The sequence below is a fragment of the Podarcis erhardii genome (assembly GCF_964252035.2).
Source record: "Podarcis erhardii genome assembly, chromosome: 1".
In the NCBI taxonomy this organism is placed as follows: Eukaryota; Metazoa; Chordata; class Lepidosauria; order Squamata; family Lacertidae; genus Podarcis; species Podarcis erhardii.
The window spans coordinates 120,635,451-120,659,536 of NC_138497.1; the positions used below are offsets into that span (position 1 = coordinate 120,635,451).

At 43.9% G+C, this 24,086-nt stretch overlaps 2 protein-coding genes and 1 long non-coding RNA gene across 3 annotated transcripts in view; 2 read left to right on the top strand and 1 right to left on the bottom strand.

The window, feature by feature from the left end:
- Positions 1–11,157, top strand: METTL5 (methyltransferase 5, N6-adenosine). The gene is made up of 8 exons (XM_081849854.1): positions 1–17; positions 1,352–1,472; positions 2,813–2,927; positions 5,021–5,202; positions 6,460–6,542; positions 6,814–6,865; positions 8,548–8,597; positions 10,851–11,157. Exons 2-8 carry the CDS (start codon positions 1,364–1,366, stop codon positions 10,914–10,916), a joined length of 657 nt encoding a protein of 218 aa, XP_081705980.1. The 5' UTR covers positions 1–17; positions 1,352–1,363; the 3' UTR covers positions 10,917–11,157.
- SSB (small RNA binding exonuclease protection factor La) overlaps positions 10,190–24,086 on the bottom strand; it is a 23,122-nt gene continuing 9,225 nt past the window's right edge. Inside the window, exons 5-12 of the mRNA XM_081845186.1 lie at positions 23,249–23,356; positions 23,049–23,149; positions 18,757–18,828; positions 18,603–18,645; positions 16,162–16,302; positions 12,826–13,012; positions 11,797–11,925; positions 10,190–11,071 (exon numbers count right to left, since the gene is read on the bottom strand). Coding sequence (XP_081701312.1) covers positions 10,971–11,071; positions 11,797–11,925; positions 12,826–13,012; positions 16,162–16,302; positions 18,603–18,645; positions 18,757–18,828; positions 23,049–23,149; positions 23,249–23,356 — 882 coding nt within the window. The 3' untranslated portion in view covers positions 10,190–10,970. The remainder of the gene's footprint in view (positions 11,072–11,796; positions 11,926–12,825; positions 13,013–16,161; positions 16,303–18,602; positions 18,646–18,756; positions 18,829–23,048; positions 23,150–23,248; positions 23,357–24,086) is intronic.
- Positions 19,888–23,113, top strand: LOC309335869. The gene is made up of 3 exons (XR_014153783.1): positions 19,888–20,420; positions 22,319–22,699; positions 22,987–23,113. It is a non-coding gene; the product is annotated as an uncharacterized lncRNA (long non-coding RNA).

The following is a 24,086-nucleotide window of genomic DNA, read 5'->3' on the forward strand; positions in this document are numbered from 1 at the left end:
AAGCTGCAGCGAAGAAGGTAAAGCGCATCTTCTTGGAAGACACTTCGCGTGCTTATTCTTGCGAACAACTATTTGACTTTTAGAAGGCATCTGAAGTTTTTTTTTAATGCTTGAAGTTTCATTGTGTTTTTAATATTGGGTTGGGAGCAGCCCAGTCAGATGGGCGGCATATGAATGATAAAATTAGTATTATTTTATTTTCCAAAAAAGAAACCCCATTGCTGCTGTTGCTCTTTGCGCTATCTTCTCGGGAAGAGAAGCTCCTTTCCCCTTTGGGACGGTTGCTATCTCGTTCAGGCTTCATTCAGGTGCAGCTTTACTTCCGAGTAAGCGTGCAAGGGGGCTCGATTTTTTTAATTAAATTTTTATTAAATTATTTTTTAATTGTAATCCAATAATAGCCTCATTCTAACAATACCTAACTGTGATTCAGTTACTAATGCCAACTGTTCCAATACCAGGGGGCTCGATTTTGAGCTCTCCCCAATTTTGAGAAATTCCCCAATGATCTCTCATGTCTCACGATTCTTGAAGCGCATTAAAAAATATTGGTCCATGTATACTGAAGGCCTGATCGCTTCAGTTTCATAAGGCCTGGTACCATTTTCTCTCCTGCCTGTTTCTCTCCTTATTTGCATCCAGCCTGAGAGTTTGTGCTCTTTTTAAATTGGCCTAAATAAAAGATTTACTCTATTGTAGGGTGGGGTTTTGTTTTGTTTTTGTTTGCATTTCACATTATTTTGCTTATTTGTTCCAACTGTCATAGCGCTGTAACATTTCCTTCTCTTGGCAGTTTTTTTTCTAAAAGAGTGATTGGTTTTACGGTCATGTGTTTTCTGTATTTAATTTGTAAGCTTGTTTTATAGCATTGTCGTCGTACCTTGTATGGTGCCTGGAGGACTGTTATATTGTGGCTTATAAACTGAACGGATGAATAAGTGAAAAATTCTAACTAAGTGTTAGAAATTGAAAGAAAAGTTGGAAGGCATCTGAAGACAACCCTGCATAGGGAAGCTTTTAAATGCGGGATGTTTTATAATTTTTTTAATATATGTTGGAAGCCACCCAGAGTGGCCAGGACAACCTAATCAGATGGGCAGGGTATAACTAATAAAGTTGTTGTTGTTGTTGTTTTATTGTGCTTGGTAACACTTTATCTTTTTTTACAAATTTAATCTGTTGACTCGCTGCTGTATTATTTATGTTCTTTACTAAAACTTTAATAAATATAGGTGGCAGAGGACAAAAACAAAGAAAAACAGGAATTGTGCTCTTGAACCCAGTGCATGCATGTAACAATCATGTCCATGTTTAATTCCTATGTATATCTGATTATAAATTTCCCTTCAAGCTTAAACTAAACATGAAGAAGTTAAAACTTAAAGAACTGGAGAGCAATCTTCAACAAGTTGATGATTTTGAGAATCCAAAACTTCTGCTTGAGCAATATCCAACAAGACCACATATTGCAGGTAAATCTCAATATTTTTTTCTATTTCTTAACAGTATGGCTAACATACTTAGAAGAGACCTATTGAAAACAAAAGGGTTAAGCTAATAATGACTAACTTAAATTTATTGATTTAAATGGATTTACTGTGACTTGGATGCAACCCTATAAATCTATTCTGCAAACGCTAATTCAAGAAAGCACCCTCATTCTAGAACCTATGTTTGTTGGTGTGGATGATGTATATAGCAATCATGTGTATTTAGCATTAAATTTAAGTCATGTGGGCAGCAAAAATTCTCATTAACAAGCTGTAAGTTGTGGATAAAACATGTTTTTCTCCTGGGGCTGTCAAGGAAGTCAAGAGCTAAATTTGTATCCCTGGAGCTTAAGTTGCTAATTGATGGTGAATATTGAATTATGACTGTCTTGTTATGCTTCTGAAAAGCAAGAGTCCATGTTCAAAATGGTTTAGTGGAAGAACACATGCTATCAAGATAATTCCCATATTTTGGGGTCATGAACAGAAACACGTTCTTGTTTGACTTGTTCTGTGCTAATCACTGGCTTGAGCCACCTGGATTTTTTACAACCTGTCTTGCAAATATATTTACTTTAGTCTTCTTAGCTTGCCTTGCCCACTTGCTTTTCCAGCTGCATTGGCTCCCGGTGGAGTACAGGGTCAGATTTAAGGTGCTGGTTTTGACTTTTAAAGCCCTTCTCGGCCTAGGAAGCTTGTACCTACGAGACCGCCTCTCCTGGTATGCCCCACGGAGAGCCTCAAGGTCCATAAATAGCAACACCCTAGAGGTCCCGGGCCCTAAGGAAGTTAGATTAGCCTCAACCAGAGCCAGGGCCTTCTCAACACTGGCTCTGGCCTGGTGGAACTCTTCCTCATGAGACCAGGGTCCTGCGGGATCTGATTTCTTTCCGCAGGGCCTGTAAGACAGAGTTGTTCCACCTGGCCTTTGGTTCAGAATCAGTTTGATTCCCTCCCCCTTTTTTTCTTTTTCCTTTCTCCTATCATGAGATTGCTCCCTAATTGTTTTAATATTGTATCTTAATCCTTTAAATTGTATTTTAATCAACTTGTTTTTATTATTGGTTGTTAGCCGCCCTGAGCCTGGTCTTGGCTGGGGAGGGCGGGGTATAAATAAATTATTATTATTATTATTATTATTATTATTATTATTATTATTATTATTATTATTTGGTTGGCTGGGAGTGCTTGGACTTAATAGGAAACTATTCAGCTGGCGAAAAGGGGATAGATTAGAGGCCTGCATTTCATTCCAGCCTTACAGTATGGTTTTGTATTTGCCCAGAACCTGTCACCTGTATTTCTTTGTTTTTGTCATCTAGCATGTATGCTTTATACAATTCACAATACTTTCGGTGATATTGAAAACAAGACTGTTGCAGATCTTGGATGCGGTTGTGGTGTGTTGAGCGTTGGAAGTGCCATGTTGGGAGCAGGGTAGGTCTCTTACAGCAATGTGTTCCTTGCTTTCTCATAATGGGTGCCGATACTGGATGTATTTCTGAAAAATGATAAAAGTGTGTAACCAGAAAGCCTTGATGAAGCCAACCAACCTATAAAAGTGCAGTTAGTAAATTTTAGAAAGAGTTTTACGTTAAAGGCTAGCGTCCTGATCTGGACCTGTACTAAAAGACCTGGACCTATTATACATGTGCATTAGGAAATCCCTAATACAGTAGTATCTTGGTTTACAAACTTAATCCATTCCAGAAGTCTGCTCTTAAACCAAAACCATTTTTAAACCAAGGCGTGTTTTCCCTAATGAGGCCTCCTGCCGCCGGTGCCCTTCCATCGTTCGGATTCTGTTCTTAGACCAAGGTAAAGTTCTCAAACCAAGACACCATTTCCAGTTTTGCGAAGTTTGTAAACTGAATTGTTCTTAAACCAGACTGTTCTTAAACCGAGGTACCACTGTACTGAGTGAAACCATTGGTCTGTCTAGCTCAGTATTGTTTATAGTGAATTGCAGTCGTTCTGCAGAGTTGCAGTTTGGGGACATTTCAGTCCCACCTATTGATGCTGGGGATTGAACCTGGGACCTGCTGAGTAATGGCTTGTATCCATATTGATTTGAAAACTGCAGGCATAAATTGGATACACTGCTGAATAGGGATGCAGTCTAGCCATGCTTTGTTGCTTTGAATATAATGTGTACAGTGGTGCCTCGCAAGACGAAAAGAATCCGTTCCGCGATTCTCTTCGTCTAGCGGTTTTTTCGTCTTGCGAAGCAAGCCCATTGACGGCTTAGCGGATTAGTGCTATTAGCGGTTTAGCGGCTTTTAGTGGCTTATCGGCTTATCGGATAAGCGGCTTAGAAAAAGGGGGGGGAGGGGAAAAAACCCGCAGGAACTCACAAGACATTTTTGTCTTGCGAAGCAAGCCCATAGGAAATTCGTTTTGCGAAGCACCTCCAAAACAGAAAACTCTTTCGTCTAGCGAGTTTTCCGTCTTGCGAGGCATTCGTCTTGCGGGGCACCACTGTATTCCTAAATACACTGGCTGCCTTCAAACGCCACACTGAGCCACAGAGTATGGTTTGTTTAACGGAGCAATGGTTCCAAACTACAAGAAAAAAGATTCCACCTAAACATTAGGAAGAACTTCCTGACAGTAAGAGCTGTTCGACAGTGGAATTTGCTGCTAAGGAGTGTGGTGGAGTCTCCTTCTTTGGAGGTCTTTAAGCAGAGGCTTGACAACCATATGTCAGGAGTGCTCTGATGGTGTTTCCTGCTTGGCAGGGGGTTGGACTCGATGGCCCTTGTGGTCTCTTCCAACTCTATTATTCTATGATTCTAACTTGACTGTGCACAAAGCTCATGTGTTTTCCCACTTTGCTCCTCCCTTAGTCAAGTGGGGAAAGTAAGACCAATCCTTCTTTCACAGTACACATATACCAGGAATAGGGACGCAGGTGGCGCTGTGGTCTAAACCATTGAGCCTCTTGGGCTTGCTGATCAGAAGGTCGGTGGTTTGAATCCCCGCCACAGAGTGAGCTTCCAGCTCCTGCCAACCCAACAGTTTGAAAGCACACCAGTGCAAGTAGATAAATAGGTACCGCTGCAGTGGGAAGGTAAACGGCATTTCTGTGCGCTCTGGCACTTGTCACGGTCCTCCGTGCGCCAGAAGTGGTTTAGTCGTGCTGGCCACATGACCCAGAAAACTTAACTGTGGACAAACGCTGGCTCCCTCGGCCTGAAAGCAAGATGAGCGCTGCAAACCCATAGCCGCCTTTGACTGGACATATCTGTCCGGGGTCCTTTACCTTTTACCTATACCTGGAATAACATCAACATATTTGTAACTCAAACAATTTTTTTTAAAAAATCCTTCTAGTAGCGCCTTATAGACCAGCTAAGTTTGTTATTGGTATGAGCTTTCGTGTGCATGCACACTTCTTCAGATACCACTTCAGATAAGTGTGCAAGCACACGAAAGCTCATACCAATAACAAACTTAGTTGGTCTGCAACCTACCTGTAAGTAGAAATATTCATAACTGTAATTTCTGTTTTCCATTTCCCCCTTTTCCAGGTTATGTATAGGATTTGACATAGATGCTGATGCCTTGGAAGTATTTAGCAAGAACGCTGAAGAATTTGAGCTGACAAATATTGATTTGGTCCAGTGCAATGTGTGTTCTTTGTCTGACAGAATGCCAAAAACCTTTGATACAGTCATTATGAATCCTCCCTTTGGAACGAAGCACAATAAAGGTTGGTAATGATGCACCCTTATTTCCAGTGATAAAGCAACTAGCTTTACAAACTAAATGTTTTGTAATTACGCTTCTCGGCAATTTCTTTCAGAACTTACTTTTGGATTGTGTTAAGGGTGGCGATTTCTAAAGTCTAGTGCCATTTTTTTTAGGCTGCATGTGTGGTGTTAATAAGGATTTATCCTCATGCATCTTCCATATATTGGAAGACTCATTTCACCAATCCTGTTTTGTTCTCCTCCCAGGTTGTGCAAACCCAATTCCTTCTGTTCTTCAAAAGTGTTCACTTTCTTTCTACATTTAGCACTAGATTTAGGATAGATGCTTGTGATGTTCTGCTTATTAATATTTCCAAGCATATGCTACTTTAGCCAGCATATTGTAGCCATCTAATAGGGGGCATCTAAAAGGGACATGGGCGGCGCTGTGGGTTAAACCACAGAGCCTAGGATTTGCTGATCAGAAGGTCGGCGGTTTGAATCCCCGGGACGGAGTGAGCTCCCGTTGCTCGGTCCCTGCTCCTGCCCACCTAGCAGTTCGAAATCACTTCAAAGTGCAAGTAGATAAATAGGTACCGCTCCGGCGGGAAGGTAAACAGTGTTTCTGTGCGCTGCTCTGGTTCGCCAGAAGCGGCTTAGTCCTGCTGGCCACATGACCCGGAAGCTGTACGCCGGCTCCCTCGGCCAATAAAGCGAGATGAGCACCACAACCCCAGAGTCGGTCCCGACTGGACCTAATGGTCAGGGGTCCCTTTACCTTTATTTAATAGGGGGCAAAACCTTCCCTGTTTTGGGGGGGTGGGGTGGGCGGAGTAAGTCATCTAAAAATGGCAAAAGTTTTACTGAAGTTTAGGCATATCGCTTCTGTTCCTTCCCACTCGTCAGTAAGGTCTGTCATCTATTGCGAAAGAGGCACTAATTTGTTTACGGTTGTAACTAAAAGCATGATGTTAGACAGGAACAGGTAGCTAAAATATTTACTCTTCTTGGGCAGGGAAGCTGAATATTCAAATATTCTGTTTAATTAGGTTTTCAGTGCTGAAAACCTGGAAGAGACGCATTTGGCTTCCAAATTAAACAAAACATTTTTTCCAAAAATTACCAAGTTTCACTTAATGCTGACGGACAAAGCTTAAATTCAATTTAATGTTTGTCATCGCACCTTTCAAGATTGCTACCTGTTTCAGTAAAACAAGTTTTGCTTTGGCTCATTCAACAGGCGATTTGAAACTTAACAACCATCTTTATTTTCCTAGGCATGGATATGGCTTTTCTCAAGACAGCATTGCAGTTGGCAAGAACAGCTGTATATTCCTTGCACAAGACTTCGACCCGACAGGTACATCTCAAGCAAGTTTGTCTTCTTTCCACCTACAGTACAGGAGCTGAGTGGGTCAGAACTTATGGGAGCTCTGGGGACACAAAGATCACAACTTTGGAACATAATTTCACGATCAGCTACATTAGAACAGTCAGTGTTTAGGATTCTTACCCTTTGGTCACGATGGAAGCAGTCCTATCGCAGCTGTTGCGTCAGTTCAAAAGATCAGGCACGCTTCTGCCGATTGTCAAGCTGACCACTAAACACCTTGCATTTCTTCCATGCTTAGCATATCCAGAAGAAAGCAGACGAATGGAACGTGAAAATGGAAGTTTTAGCAGGTAAGAGCTGACTGTTTAGATCAGCCATAAAGGCACATGGTTCCCCTTGCTGGAGGTTTGGGCTAGATTGGAGGCTGTTGTGAGGAAGAGCAACCTGAATTTAATAAAAAATGAAAACACAGGTTACGCCTAATACAGTCAAACCTCGGTTGTTGAACGTAATCTGTTACAAAAGCCCATTCGGCTTCTCAAACGTTTGGCAACCGGGGCGTGGCTTCTGATTGGATGCAGGAGCTTCCTGCACTCAAGCGGAAGCCGCATCAGATGTTCGGCTCCCGAAAAATGTTTGAAAACCGGATCACTTACTTCCGGGTTTTTGGCGTTCGAGAGCCGAAACGTTCCAGAACGGAGGCGTTTGGGAACCGAGGTTTGACCGTATTTGGGTTGTCTTATAGTGCCTAAAAAAATGAAACACAAAAGAGCTGCTTCCAAAAGTCACTTTGTAAGAGCTACAACGATGCTGACTTGATTACGTACGCTATAGGAGCCACTTTTGCTTTTTCCGGTTGAGTTGCCCTGAGAACTTGGCTATTAAGGGAAATATGTATGGTTAAATAAGAGCAGACAATTTTCAAAAATCTTTTAAATTGTATTTTAGAAGTAGATCAGGTGATTTACTGCTTGTCCGATAATGTAGGCCCCCTCATCCAAACCTTAGACAAATAATGTCCCTGACCTCCAATATCCATTTTATTTTATATCCTGCCTTATCTCCTGCTGTTTTTGGACTACAACTCCCATCATCCCTCGCTAGCAAGACCAGTGGTCAGGGATGATGGGAATTGTAGTCCAAAAACACCTGGAGACCCACATTTGGCAAACACTGGGATAGATTCTTCTAAGACAGATTGTTGTTGTTTAGTCGTGTCTGACTCTTCGTGACCCCATGGACCAGAGCACGCCAGGCACTCCTGTCTTCCACTGCCTCCCGCAGTTTGGTCAAACTCATGCTGGTAGCTTCGAGAACACTGTCCAACCATCTCGTCCTCTGTCGTCCCCTTCTCCTTGTGCCCTCCATCTTTCCCAAGATGGGTCTTTTCCAGGTAGTCTTCTCTTCTCATGAGGTGGCCAAAGTATTGGAGTCTCAGCTTCAGGATCTGTCCTTCCAGTGAGCACTCAGGGCTGATTTCCTTAAGAATGGATAGGTTTGATCTTCTTGCAGTCCATGGGACTCTCAAGAGTCTCCTCCAGCACCATAATTCAAAAGCATCAATTCTTTGGCCATCAGCCTTCTTTATGGTCCAGCTCTCACTTCCATACATCGCTACTGGGAAAACCATAGCTTTAACTATATTTGTAAGACAGATTACAAATATCAAAATGCTTTTTTAAAAAAAAATGCAGCATGCATAACAAGCCTGCAACAACCTTCCTCGAGGGCAGCAGATGGTAGATAGTCCTCCTTTGTGGCGAGTGCATTATTCATCTAGCTCAGCCTTTGTTTCTTTCAGCTGCCTGCTTCCCTCTCCCAGAATCCTTATCATACAGCATCTGATGGCCCTGGAAAAACAGGCAGTGTATCTAAAATGCATTTAGTCCGTGGAAACTTGTGTTTTCTTCCTTATTCCAATTAACCTGCTTTCGCATCATTATTCCCCAATGCTTTTGCCGTTTACACCCAGAAACATAATTGCCTGATACCATCCATTACAGGTTAATGTGTTTACTCATTTTGTTTTCAGAACTGAGATATGACCTACCAGCCTCGTTCAAGTTTCACAAGAAGAAATCGGCAAGTATTACATCACTTTTGAGCCAGAGTGAATATAGGAACTTGGTAGTTTTAACTGAAGCACGCGCTTAGGACCACGTATGAAAACCTTTTAGGCAAAGAGCTCTGTGTATTCTGTGACTGAACTGTTCAGGCACTAAAAGTGGATCCGGGAACAGAAATCAGGATCCCAAGAATCAACTCTGTGGGAGCAGAGAGCTTAAGAATGGCTCAGCCCTGGAAGCCACTTAACTCCAACGTATAACATGAAACCTATTTTGAACATGATTATGTATACAGTGGTACCTTGGTTCTCAAACGCTGAAAACCGGGAAGTGTTCTGGTTTTCGAACAATTGTTTTTGCTATTTATTTGGCGTTTTTGAGGCTTTTTCAGTTAATTTGTTTTTGTGACTGTGTGGAACCCCAGTTCAGCTGCTGATTGATTGGGTGACTGCGGAAATGGATAAAAGCCCCCAATCTAAACAATTTTTATCATCTACAATACTGTCTTATTTAGTTTATAGCAGTGTTTCCCAACCTTGGGTCTCCAGCTGTTTTCAGACTACAGTTCCCATCATCCCTGACCACTAGTCCTGCTAGCTAGGAATGATGGGAGTTGTAGTCCCAGAACAGCTGGAGACCCAAGGTTGGGAAACACTGGTTTATAGTACAGTACATTGATTATTGCTTTCATTTTATGGATCAGTGGTCTTGTTAGATAGTAAAATTCATGTTAAATTGCTGTTTTAGGGGTTTTTAAAAGTCTGGAACGGATTAATCTGTTTTGCATTAGCTTCTATGAGAAAGCGTACCTTGGGTTTGGAACGCTTTGGTTTTGGAACGGACTAAGTTTGAGAACCAAACTACCACTGTACAGGTACACATCCCCCTAAACAAACTGGTGGTGATACAAGCAGGTGGTACAACCTTAGTGTTGGCCAGCAGAGATCCAGATAAACATGACACTAAGCCTCTGTTTACTAACAGAGCATGAAGTCATCTGTGTCCTGCTGGTCCAAATTATGGATTACACCATATTGATTTTTCACACGCAAGTGCTGTTGATAGAAAGCACCATATTCAAGTAGAAGCAAAAATATACAAGGTGGATACACCCACCTATTTTCTCACATGCAACCCCCCCTCCAAAAAAAATCTCTCACACATATACAGGGTTATCCCCACTCACAATTTTTTTTAAAAAGGCCCTCTGCAGTACTAAGCAACTCCCTGCTGGCAGGCAAGCAATAACTGTGGAAGCAAGGTGGCCCTTGTTCCTTCTCTCCCCCATTTTGGGGAAAAAAGGCACTCTAAGGGGCTCTATGTGGCTGGTGGGGGGGGGAATGGCAGTTTCCCCTTCCTTGACCCTTCCCATCTAAAAAAACAAAAACAAAAAAAAAACCCAATGTGGCAAAGCAAGAAAAAGCAACTTAAATGACAGGTGCCCCGATTGCTTGAGAGATACCAAGAAAGGCTTTTACAGGCACCAGGTTGATCACACACAACCCAACTCCCAGTGTTGTGCTAAACAGAAAAAGCAAATGACATTCGAAGGCAGCTATTTAACGAAAGCATTGGCAAGCAGTTCAGAATCGAATCACTCAAGTCGGGTAACTGTACACATTTTGCTTTATTTAAGCCCACCTTTCCCATCAAACTCAAGACCTGTTGTTCCACTTCTGAAACTGAATGCAATATAATTCGTTGAATTCCAACACTGAAGCACGTTAAGTTTATTTGGTATCTACTAAATACAACTTTTGTACATAGTTTTGAATGAAGGTGGTTCAGTTTTCTTGAGCCTTTCCCCTTGGGCCCAGGGGTTACGGAGGTGGTGCCCAGGGGCAGAGATTTTCCTGCAGAAGGCTTCCCTGGTACCCACGGCTGCCCTGCCTTTCCCCACTGCTGAAATTAGGCTCGAAATGCTCGAAAAGAGCATTCAGTTACAGCTAATAGAAAAGGTTGCCGTAATTAGTATGTGTGGCCTACAAAAAGAGTTGGCAACTTCTGGTGCATTGCATAACAAACAATTTATGCTTTTATCCAGGCCACAGTCCCTGCCCCCAAACCTCCAGAGCATATTGGGAGGGGGGCATGCAAGGGGGTTGTAAGGGGAGAATAGAGGAAAGGGAAGTCCCATTTATGTGAAGAGGGACCACACAGTTCGATTTCACTCCAATAGCTATTATAAAAAGGTATGTTTTTTAAAAAGAAAAAAATCCCAAAGAAATAACCTGAAATATAACTCTTTTCTTCTATCCCCTTTTTGCAGGTGGACATCGAAGTCGATTTTATTAGATTCTCTTGCAGAAAACAGGATGAACGGAGGAATGATTGAAAACAAATCATTTGTTTCTTTAAAGCAAAACCCTCAATGCTTTTTTTTGGAGTACTATTCTGCATCTCCAGCTCCATTTTCTGTCTTTAGCTGTTTGCGGGCAGGCTCTTCCTTCTCAGCCTCTTCCAGTGGTCTTTTCTTTGGGCTCGCCGCCCCTAAAAACATCCAAGAGTTAACTCAGTATTTGATCTATAAAACAGCCAGATCCGTACCTCTGCCAATAAAGCAAGTATTACTGAAACTTTTTGTGCAACCGTCCTTGGTGCCTCTCTCAGAACAACACCAAATGCTTACGCTACGTATTTGGATGGAACAATATCGAGGAATGCTTGCGACCCTCAGACAGCCATTTTCCCCTTGGACCTGCAGCTGTTCAAGGTGAAACAGATTCAGCTGTAAAGTGACTATTTTGAAGTAACAGAGGCCTCTGAGCCTATTTTGACTGATCAGCCATTCCTCCCCCCCAGCTGCAAAAGCCTGAACAAGCTGGATGGTAAACACAGCCCAGTGTGCTGGGAATGTATTTTGCCATTGAACTATGAGTTGCCAACCAATCTTACTGGCCTCCTGGCTTTTTCGTGGAGATTAACACTGCCTTTTTATTACTTGCCCTGTCAAGGCTCCTTGAAAGATCAGGTTGGCTGGAGCCTCTATTGCACAGCACTATTTTTGCCTGTTCCGGGTAAACCGTTCTGCAAAGACATTTAACCTAAAGTATGTGAGACTGAGTTGCTGAGGCTTATTCCTTACCTAGCCCTTTTATTCTGCAGTGGGAAGCTGCATTTGGAACCAGGAAAACCTCCAGCTAGTATTAAAAGTATGTGATACTAAACCCAATGCATGCATTCAGAATCTTGTTCTAATAAAGGAAACCGCTCACCTGTTGCACTTTCGTCTTCCCCCTCTTCTTCGTCTTCACTCTCAAACTTCGTTTTCTTGCCTTGGAATTTCACTTTCCTGTCCTGCGCACCTTGAGGTCCCTTGCCACCTTTTCCTTTACCTTTGCGGCCTGTTAGGCAAGAATAGGCACGTCTTAGGCCGCTTAATATTCAGCTTTAGGGGCTTCCCGCAACGCATCTCAAGAGGATAAGAAAACTGCAACCTCAACTATCTAAGCCAAACGTTGACAGGCAGCGGTTTTTCCACTTTTGCCCTGCCCTGCTCGGAACTTGAACCCTGGACCCTTCTGCAAAGCATATCCACGTGCAACACTCCCCTAGCATTTTGCCGGTATGTGCGGGTGAGCCTTCATAGAGCAAACCCCGCCGGCACAACTCGTGCAGACCCTCCACACACGGTGCTGAGTTGGTCTGCCCATCCAACGAGCAATGAGGTGTGCGAATCAGTTGCAGAATTTGGACTACATCCCCAGTGCGCTCTCACTGCCCCAGCATGATCTTGTTTCATAGGCTTTCCCCTCTGCTGCACAGTCCAGTTCACCACTAGTTTTGCAGTCCCCTCCAAAGCCCCGCCCCCACTGCTGCTCTTCCAGCATTCCTAGAATCGGGACCACAAGAGTCACCTAGCCCAAGCCCTTGCGATGCAGGTATGCTTTGCCCAACATGAAGCTCAAACACACAACCCTGAGATCAAGAGAGTCATGTTCTGCCAACTGAGTTATTCCAGGATTGGGCCTGCCCCTCATGTCTGGCTTGCAGGTTTCCCAAAGGCAACTTTAAACCATTTCTGGACAAGATAGCTCCCTGGTCTGATCCAGCCAGACTCATCTTTGTGTCCTTATATGGCTTCTGTGGGTCCAGAAAAGGTTTCTGCTGCAGATCCCAAGACTGGGACCCTACTTGAAAAGAGCAGCCCACTGTTTTGCTCAACACCGGCTATCCGCATAATAAGGCTTCCAAGAAGGTAAACTAAATGAAAAGAAGAAGACAAAATCAAGGCAAAACGTCACCTTTTCCTTTCTTTTTGTTCAACAGTTCTTGCTGCCCCTCCATGATTTTCTTGAGCGCTTCTCTCGCCACGTCTCCTTCCAACACGTCCCACGTCACCTCCCTGCCTCGCAGCTGCAGGCTCCCGTCATTTGCCGCCTGGGCTTTATCCAGCGCTTCTTTGGCGCTGCTCTTGAACAGGATGATTCCCTGTGTGCAGAAACGCAAGGTGGTTATCTCAATACGCAACCGTTCGCTCAGACATTTTCTTTCTATGGCTTCCCTGCGGTCAGAAGAGATGGCCAAGGTGGCGGTTCGATAGCTAAAATTTGCCGCCGAGTCGTAAGGGATGCAGTGGTAAGGATCACGCAGGCCAAGCACTCCCACGAGGCCTCGGCCTAAACTAGGTTTGTTGGAACAGTCTACAGTGGAACCTCGGGTTGCAGACGTAATCTGTGACAGAGGCACGTCTACAACCTGCAGCTTCCCATCCTGAAGCGCCGCGTCTTCACAGGTGCGATTTGGCGTTTCTGCACATGCGGTGAAACCCGAAAGTAACCCATTCCGGTACTTCCGGGTTTCTCGTGGTCCACAACCCAAAAACATGTAACCTGAAGTGGCCATAACATGAGGTATGACTGTATTTGACACCAGTTGCCCAGGAACATAACTGATCACTCCTCTGAGTCCTCTTAAGGCGGCCCACTGTTAAGTACTCCTATTTCGTTTTTAGCACTGCAGCAGCGTAGCTGGCATGTCATGAACTTCAGAAAAGCATCAAATTCACACCACACGTGGACTCATCTATCACGATAGCTCACAGATATTGGGGCATGTGGTGGCATTTAACAGGTGCGTGCACGTAGTAGCCGACGCAAGAATGGTTCTACTGGGGTGTGGCATGAACACAGTGCACAGATACAAGACGATAGCTCTTTTAAAAAGTTCAAAGCCTTGAACAACTATACAAATAAATCCTGACATCGTATAGGTGTGCACAAACACAAGCGATATTTGCGGTATTAGGTCTGTATTGGCCACGTGTAATACAACTCGGACAGAGGTTAAGTGGTATTAGGTGCTTATATAATTATTACATTACAGTTTTACTCTGTTTTATATTGTGCTCATCAGTGTCTCCATATCTGGAAGTCATTATGCACTTGGTGTAAAACTGGTGCTTTTATGAAAAAGCATGTGTTTATTATTGTGAACAATTGAGATAAGCCACTACAGTGGTGCCTTGGGTTACAAACACTTCAGGTTACAAACTCTGCTAACACGTAAGTAGTACCTCGGGTTAAGAACTTTACCTCAGGATGAGAACTGAAATTGCGCGCTGGCAGTGCAGCAGGCCTCATTAGCTAAAGTGGTACCTCAGGTTAAAAATGGTTTCAGGTTAAGAATGGACCTCTGGAACGAATTAAGTACATAACCAGAGGTACCACAGTCGTACCTTGTTTTTTTTAATTTAATCTGTTCCAGGAGTCCGTTTGACTCCCAGAACAGTTCGAAAACCAAGGCGTGGCTTCCAATCGGCTGCAGGAGCTTCCTGCAGCCGATCAGAAGTTGTGCCGGACATTTGGCTTCCGAAAATCCTTCGAAAACCGGAACAATCACTTCTGGTTTTCGATCCTTTGGGAGCCGGAATGTTCGAGTTCAAAAGTGCTTGGCTTCCAAGGTACAGTGGTGCCTCGCAAGACGAAATTAATTTGTTCCGCGAGTCTCTTCGTCTAGCGGTTTTTTCGTCTTGCGAAGCACGCCTATTAGTGGATTAGCCGCTAATAGCCGCTTAGAAAAAGGGGAAAAAACTCGCAAGAACTCGCAATACGTTCTTGTCTTGCGAAGCAAGCCCATAGGGAAATTCGTCTTGCGAAGCACCTCAAAAACTGAAAACACTTTCGTCTAGCGAGTTTTTCGTCTTGCGGGGCACCACTGTACGACTGTACTGGCATTAGTTGCTGTTCTTTTCATTTGAGGCCTAAGCTGGACAGGACAACCTTATGACCCGAAAAACAGTGGCTCAGTGCCAGAGCATCAGTTTTGCCCACAGAAGGTCCCAGGTTTAATCCCTGCCATCTCCAGCTAGGGCCGGGAGAAATTTCTGTCTGAAATCCCAGATAACTGCTACCGGTCAATATAGACAATACTGCTTTCTATGTTCCTAAAGCAGCACACGGGTCACTACCCACAACTCTGCCCTTTAGCTATTCTCTCTTTCCCAGGAGAAGATGCTATAGCAGACTACAGAGGGGAATCAACCAGTTCCAGTAGCTTGTGAGCATAAAGCAGTCCTCCCAAAGCTAGCTGTGGCTCCTTCAGCTAGTAGCTGCCAGAATTTCCTGGGGTGTTTTATACTAGCTCTGGCTCCTGGGACATCGCTGGTGTGGCAAATCCATGGGAGGTATTACTCAAGAGTTGAACCATTGAAATTTATGGACCTAACTTTGTCATGCTCATTAATTTCAATGGGTGTACTCTGAGAAAATCTTAGCTGAAATACCGCCCAATTGGTTTAAGGCAAGGATGGGAAAAGCAGACGCCCTTTAGGTGCTGTTCGGACTACAACCTCCATCACTTGTGACCACCAGCTGGGGATGGCGGGAGTGCAGAACATTTTAAGGCAGGCCACAGGTCTCCTAGGTTTGAGACCCATTGTTAAAGTTATTCACCACAATGCAAAGTTTTACCTCTACCTATTAATTTGCTGCTTAGAAGAATAAAGCTAAGCAATCACAGCATTCTGTCCAGCAAGCAAGAATGAAATTTATGCTCCCTGTTTTTATGAGTGCGCCTTGGATAGGAGGAATCAAATGTTTCTGCCAAGTTTTCCATTCTGATTTTCAGTAATAGATTGTATATACCAGGGATGTCCAACAGGTCAACTGCGATCTACTGATCCGATTGCGGTTGATCGCTGGCTTTTCCCCCTTTGCTGGGGAAAAAGAGCATCTGGCCCCACCCCCTCTCCCCGTCCTCCATTTGCACATGATCGCTAGAACGCAAGATGGAGTTTTCGCTGTGAGGCTGATTGTTTCCTGAACAATCTTTCGGTGAGCGACTTTTTCATTTCTCCCCTAAAGAAAGCTCAACAATTTTTTACCTCCCCATCTAAAAAAAAGCTCCACAGCTTTGTCATTCCTCCCTAGGGAAAGCTCCACTTTGACCTGAAGGGGTAGATCACTGCCAGATTTTTATTCTGTGAGTAGATCGCAGTCTCTGGGGAGTTGGACATCCCTGGTGTATACGTTTCGAAGAAAACCACCTTCGTATCGGGCAGCGAGTGCAGCAAAACCTGAAAACATCGCCCCATTTTGTTGTTAACATTTCGCCAGATGCAGCAACGCCCCGGGTCTGACCTCTTTGGCACCTCTGACAAAGTCTATCCATTTAATTTCGCCATGGCCAGAGAAAAGGGCATGGAGGTCTTCTCGGCAAGTCTGATCTTCCAGGTCTCCAAAAAACTTCAGCAAGCACCCTTGCTTCTCCTCCAGAGATTTCTTTCATTTACAAAAGGGGAGGGAAAAGATTCCATTAGACAGGACAGACATTTGTACCCCGCAGGATTGAACAAGACTCCAAGCAAGAGGTGTGTTTTTAAGCTTCCCAGCACTTGGGCAATGAGATATACACAAACTTGGACCGTTCCAAGGTGGTGGTGGTGGTGGGGATCAAGCTTTTAGATAAGACCATTAGTGAGTTCCCAAGTTTCTGGCTGTTAAAATAGCCCCATTCAGAGATTCTCATGCTACCATAATCACAAGGAGGAAGGGTGGGGGCCACACCACTGTACTTCCACACTTCTCAGCTGGCTCCATGGCCCTCCACACTTTGGGAGGACCCATTCCCCAAACACAGCTCCACCCCCTTCCACCGTGTGATTATGATGTCATGAAAGAGAACGCCTAAAGTGGGACATTCCTTCAGTGCTGTTGGCTGCATAGCGCTGCTGGTGGCTTGTAATAGCCGTCGCATTTTGATTTGCATGCATCCAGCTGTGTGCTGCTTTACTATAAGGTTCCGTTTCCCAAGCATGCTCCAGCAATCTACTTCGGTTAAGACAAGAATACCCTGGATCACACCTTCCTGCAGTATATAGTGGAACCAACACAAAACCAATACACTCAAAAGTCTTGCAACCGCAACTTCAAGAATGTGAATTTGTTTGGCATTGCTCATCTCCCCCCAGCAACCCATGTACACAAAGGTACCCATGATCACATTAAATCTGGAATGGGGGGGGGGGAGGGGCTGCTTCTTCCAGGAAAGCTACTTTAGCACAGGACACTGGTATGAGGAGGAGTAATACACTCCAGTCTGATTGGAGCCTAATTGAAATTTGTAAGATTCTGGAGTGCAGAAACAAAGTAAATCACTAAACCATCAATTCTAGCACGTGGAGGGCCACCTATTTGTATAATTTGGCATCTCAACGATTGGTATTACTCATTGTATTATAATTTGGCATTGTTATAATGAGGCTATTATTGGTTTGCAATTGAAAATTAATAAAAGGGGGTATTACAATCCCAGATGCACTTTGGCAATTGAGTTTCAAGTCTCCGAAAGACTATTTTGGAAAAAGCTTGAAACCAAACAGGTAACCTGTTGCCTTTAGCCTTATCCATACTACTACTCTTACGAACCTCAATTCTCTCCCATCTGGGAGAGGTATGGCCTAAATGTAGCCTTGGCTAATTAAGTTTGCGACTAGCATGAAAATGCTGACTAGCTTTTTAAATTTTAAAAAAAACAAAAACCCTTCTACCAAGTGGACTGGAAGAGAAGGCCCTTCCTCCTCCAGCCACTCCTTTGTCGGAATGAAATTCCAGGTGATTTTTGTCTACCCCACAAGGTGTTAAATACAAGGCCGACCTAATGACAAAAAAAGGAGAAGAACTGCTTTCTAGGTCTCCTATACCTCCAGCAGCACTAGGCAAAGAGCCCTTGTGAATGAGGCACTCGGGATTTAATTTCTAGAAGAATCAGAGAATTGTAGGAAGGGACCCTGAGGATCATCTAGTCCAACCCTCTGCACTGAAGGAATATGCAGCTGTCCCGTACGGGGAATTATCAGCAGAAGAAATGTCAAGGTTCAGGTTCCTGTGCAAACCCTCCTTACAGCTAGTCCCAGTCCACGGCCAGTTATTCATATCTGGGACAAAAATGCACTCTGTACCTGCTCAGGGGCATTTCCTACTTACTTCATATGCTCTAGGATTGAGCCTTCACACTGAAAACGGATGTTGGGGCCAACTACTGGCTCAGTCCCAGTATGTGTAAGAAATCAAGTGCGTACGGGGTGAGCTCCCGTCGCTCGGTCCCTGCTCCTGGCAACCTAGCAGTTCGAAAGCACGTCACAGTGCAAGTAGATAAATAGGTACCGCTCCGGCGGGAAGGTAAACGGCGTTTCCGTGCGCTGCTCTGGTTCGCCAGAAGCGGCTTAGTCATGCTGGCCACATGACCCGGAAGCTGTACGCCGGCTCCCTCGGCCAGTAAAGCGAGATGAGTGCCGCAACCCCAGAGTCTGCCACGACTGGACCTAATGGTCAGGAGTCCCTTTACCTTTTTTAAGGGGGGGGGGGGACGACTAAACAGTGTTGTGTGTTTTGGAGAAGCCAGGTGAAAATTTCCTCTTTGTTTTATTGTTCTTATCAGGTCCAGGAGAGAAGACTCAAGCTGGTCTTAGCTAATTGCTTTCCAAGTCTTTATTCTTCCATCTTATCCTTCTAAATTACATAGGGGAAACAGAGGCACTGTGGATTACACAGTTTTGTCAGTGAAATCAAGGGGCATGTACCATTTCCGCATCTTCCGCTTGCTTCTGTTTCTCCTCTTTCTCCCTGCGACAAAAAAAGAAAAGAAAAAGGGAAAGCGTTGTGAAGTTAAGCAGAGCGCACTGCTGGCAAACAAAGAGGAGATGATAATTGTGAGGTTAAAAAGTCTCCACTTACTGCTTGGCCTTTGCTTTCGCTTCCAATCTGTTCCGTTTTTTCTCGTCATTCTTCTTCGCAAAGTAATCATCCCTGCACGGAATATGTAATTCAATTAAGCAAGCCAATTTAGGGGTACTCAATGCAACGGAAAGGAATATGAAAGCCACCCTTAAGATGTTTGGCTGTTCTTTGAAGCAAGCTAATCGCCGCCGTGGTGCTGCTATAGACAATGGTGACCAATTAGCGTTGACAGAAAGACTGGCTTTGGTTCAAGAAAAAAATAATCAGCTCTTATTAAAACTGGCCATCTGTTTCCCCCTCAAAGCACGATGAGACTCTTCTCCCCACTGTGCTCTGTTCCTCAGACTGCAAGAAATCGACTTCCGGAGGTGGCGCCGACAATGGCGGATTCCCTCTAATCTAGAGGGAGAAAGCCCCGCAGAAATCGGGTCCTACCGCTGCAGCGAAGCGGGGACCCTCTCGAAAACCGCAGGCGGGTGAAGCCTGCGACCGTGGGACTCGGCGGGCACCTTTTGCGGCCCCCCCCCCATCGGCAAAGGAACCCTGCAAAGGGCTCCGGAGCCAGACGGGGTACTGGCGCGGTGCTGAGAGTCAATCGCTACTTCTGCGGAGTGAAGCTGCACAGCTGATGTCGGAGAGCGCTGTCCTCTTTCCTGTGACAATTCGGCTCTTAAACAACAACCCGTGAGTAGGACAACTGAAAGATCGGGAGATCAAAGGAATCGCCCCTTTGATCAAAGGAACAAACTTGAATTTGGCACCGAAGCAGGAAGGTGTAAACAGGAAGTCCACCTTCCGCTTTTTGTAAATAGACTGAAGCAAAGATCTTTTTGTAAATAGACTGAAGCAAAGATCTTATAAGCTAAAAAGCCGGGAAAATTGATTTTAAGATTGAAATTTCCTGCATCTATAACCATCAAAAACCCCCTTGACAACAGGAGAAAAGGAGGGAAGAAATTTTGACCTTTTAATCCTGCAGAGAGAGTGAAAGAATACAAGCTTCCATCATCCCAAACCTGGGGACGGAAAGTCAGGACAGAAATTGTCGGTGATGCCTATTAATTGAAAACTCAGACTGCAAGAAATCGCTACCATTGCCAGTGGAAAGATCTCCATCGGGAGGCTGTGGTTCCTTGGAGGGTTTTAAGCAGAGGTTGGATGGCCACCTATCATAGATGCTTTATAGCTAAGATTCCTTTCAGCTCTACAATTTTATGATGCTAAAGGGCAGGCAGGCAGAGCAAGACAGAAGACCCATTTTCTAGCACTTGGTGTAATGGACTAGAGCGTAGCACACCCAAAAGGAAAAGCGTCTCCCAAGAGACTTACAAGCAAACGTCCACTCCAGCCTTGATCGTAGGCTCCTTTGCCAAGGCTATCAAAGCTTGCCTTTACAACTTGGTGTGGGATGTATCATAAGCAGTCAAGTACAACACTTCCTGTTTGCCCAGAGTGGACACAGACGGGGGGGGGGTGCTACTCCAGCCAGGAGGACTTCCTGTCACACCTGTCTAAGGCATCCTCCTCTGAGTGTGACCAGGTAGATGGGCATGACTCTGAGTAAAAGGCCAGTCACGCAACCATCTTCCTATCTGACTCTTTCACTGCTCTCTTCTGATACTAATGTATTTTGCTGTCTGCTGGCTCTCAGCCAGCAACATGTGAGCTCAAACTCTCTTCTGTAACTCCAAGCTAAAGCCTGCCTTCGGGGAACAAACTGTGAACTGAATGTGAGTAAACTTCTTATTACTTTTAAAAGAAGACCATTGTGTCTTTACTCTTTTTAAGAGGGATAAAAGGGGAAATTACCAGGAATCTGGACAAAGCCAGATCGGATTGCTTAAGTCAGGCATGTCCAAAGTCCGTTTTGGGGGCCCAATCCGGCTCACTGGTCAGTTTAATCTGGCCCCTGTGGTAGTTTATTTCCTGGGGTAAAATGCAAAAAAACACTCAATCCTAAAAGAAGCTCAGCTCAACCCTAAAAAAACAACTTTGGGGCAAAAAGCTCAACAACTTTGGCCGGCCCCCACGGCCCTTCACTTCATCAAATGTTGCCCTCTTTGAAAAATGTTTGGACACCACTGGCTTAAGTAAAGAGATTCAAACAAATCTACCAACGAGCTTCCTGCAATATACTGAGGAATGTACTCCCTTACTGAATCACTAGTGTTGAGTGAGGAAGGATAATACAGTGGTGCCCCGCAAGACGAACGCCTTGCAAGACGGAAAACCCACTAGACGAAAGGGTTTTCTGTTTTGGAGGCGCTTCGCAAAACGAATTTCCCTATGGGCTTGCTTCGCAAGACGAAAATGTCTTGCGAGTTCCTGCGGGGTTTTTCCCCTCCCCCCCCTTTTCCTAAGCCCTAAGCCGCTTATCAGCTGATCTGCTGATAAGCTGCTTAACAGCTGATCGCTAAAAGCCGCTAAACCGCTAATCCGCTAAGCTGTCAATGGGCTTGCTTCGCAAGACGAAAAAACCGCTATACGAAGAGAATCGCGGAACAGATTCTTTTCGTCTTGCGAGGCACCACTGTACAGTGGTACCTCGGGTTACATACGCTTCAGGTTACAGACTCCGCTAACCCAGAAATAGTGCTTCAGGTTAAGAACTTTGCTTCAGGATGAGAACAGAAATCGTGCTCTGGCGGCGTGGCGGCAGTGGGAGGCCCCATTAGCTGAAGTGGTGCTTCAGGTTAAGAACAGTTTCAGGTTAAGAACGGACCTCCGGAACGAATTAAGTACTTAACCTGAGGTACCACTGTATTTAATCAATATATCCTCTCCTACTATCCACAACATTCCCACATCTGGTACCCTACAAGTCCCAATATCCAAGGCCACCTATGCAGATGAAGGGCGTTGTAGTCAACAATATTTGGAAGGGCTCCAGGTCAGGGAAAGCAGTCTCAGAGGAAAGTGATGGGAGCAGGAAGGCGGAATGGGATTCGGCCTAGGCCGGATTTAAGTCCAAATTTGGGGGGTGTCTAGCCTGCATCTCTTCAGATGTTGCTGGACTTCCATCAGCCCTCAGTCAACGAAGCCCACAGGCATGATGGGGAGTTTAGTTGGGAGTCGGGAGGTTAACAGTGACTTGGGCCAGTTGGCCACCATCTTTCAGGTTAACATATTTCACTGAGTTACTATAAGGATCAAATCTAGGAGCAGGAGGGAGAAAGAGAGACCGTATACTGGTCAGAAACACAGAGAAGTCTGATGCATCTGATGGTTAGCATAATACACCTCCCTGTCCTTAGTAGGCTGCCAATCATACTTCAAAGTTCAGTCTTGGGGGTTTTATTTCATAAAATGTATACACCAATTGATAGATTATTATTTGCCGATTTTTACTGTTTACTATAATATTCTAATGCATTATTGAATTTGTTTGGCAGAAGGTGCTTATTTCAAAGTTACAGTGACTTTTTTTTGCATCAGATCAGATGGTTATCTTTGCTGTCTATTTTGTTGCTTCTTCAGCTTGTAAACCGCCTTGCGGTATACAAATTAAAGGTGAAATGAAATGATTTTTTTTTTTAAAAGCCCACACACCTCAAAGCAGTTTGCAAAAAGAATAAAACCAATAAATTGGTTAAGTACAACCACTTAAAGTGTTTTCTAAAAAATCAAATCAGCAATAAACTAAAAACAAATTAAAACACGCAATACTCTACATAGCTGGATAAGCTCATATAAACAAGAGTGTTTTTAGCAGGCGCCAAAATGGGTACAGTGAAAAGGCCTGCCTGGTGTCAACAGGCAAGGAGTTCCAAGGTTTAGATGCCATCACACTAAGAGATCAATTTCTGACAAATGTGGATCAGGTATTCTGCGACAGCGACAGCTCCGCAGATCAAAGAGGTCAAGTGAGCATATATGGGCAAGGCGATCTTGCAGGTAAACTGGTCTCATGTTGTTAAGGGCTTTGAATACTACTACAGTGGTACCTCGGGTTACATACACTTCAGGTTACATACGCTTCAGGTTACAGACTCCGCTAACCCAGAAATAGTGCTTCAGATTAAGAACTTTGCTTCAGGATATGAACAGAAATCGGGCTCCAGCGGCGCGGCAGCCAACGGGAGGCCCCATTATCTAAAGTGGTGCTTCAGGTTAAGAACAGTTTCAGGTTAAGAACGGACCTCTGGAATGAATTAAGTTCTTAACCCGAGGTACCACTGTACAGGGCTGCCTGTACAGGGCTACTGTAGTAACATACTGGCCTGGTAGCAAATGGGTGACTAGTAACAATCTATAAGTCAAAGCATTACGATATCAAATACATAACTCACCTGAAAAGTATAATAAGCTCCGTGTCCTTGTATTTTTGGTTTGGAGTTTCAACGAACTGTTTGGCAGATTCGACGCTGTCAAAAACTGCAAATACTGATCCCTGAAGGAGGTAAGAAAGGAGGTGTTTTAATTTAGATTGGTGGAATATTCCCACAGGAAAAAATAATAATTGAAAACAGCTTTGACGAAAAGGAGTTACCTTGAATGTTTTCTGAATGGTTTTCCGCATCTGAATGTTTTCAACTTTGCCTTTACAGTCTAGCCATTCCTTGATATCATCAAGGGTTGCATCCTGTGGAAAACCTTTCTGAAAATCGAGGATTCGGTCAGTGACTTCATATTCAGAGACACGTTTATGCAAACACATATCTGGGGATGTTTAGGGTATTTACACGGGCGTAGTCTTGCCGCCGGCTTGTGAACAATACCCATAAACAGGATGGATAGCAGTAAAGAACGATATTTGAGAGCCTCCCTCATGACGAGCAAAAATGAATGTCAAGCAGAATTAGCCCACTTAAGCTAAACTGCTCGTTACCAGGTAACATAATATGGGGGATAAAAATCAATGTTGTTTTTTTAAAAAAAAATAAAAAAAAAATCAGATTTTTTAAATTTAAATTGGAATTTTTTTTAAATTGGATTTTAAAAATAAAATGGTTTTGGAGAAAAATCTTTCTAAAGAGAGTTTTCTTTTTAAGTTACATTGCAGTCCAAAGGCTATTCATCAGGAAATAAGGATTTGTTTTAAGTTTTTCATGTGTGCTAAAACTCAGTCTAAGATGTGTGCTTTTTTTAATGTTTAACCACATCAGTTAACAAACTTGTTATTGTTTGTTAAATAAATTGTTTAAATAATTTCCAATAAAGTACAGCAGAAAAGCTGTCCAAATATAAACAGTTAACTTATTAAACCTCACAATAATTTCACAATTATCTATGTATTTCTAATAGTATAACCAAATCAGCCATTTTTGATACAACTGCAAAAACGACTCTGAAAATTTCTTATTCCAAAAATGAAACCTTCATTTGGT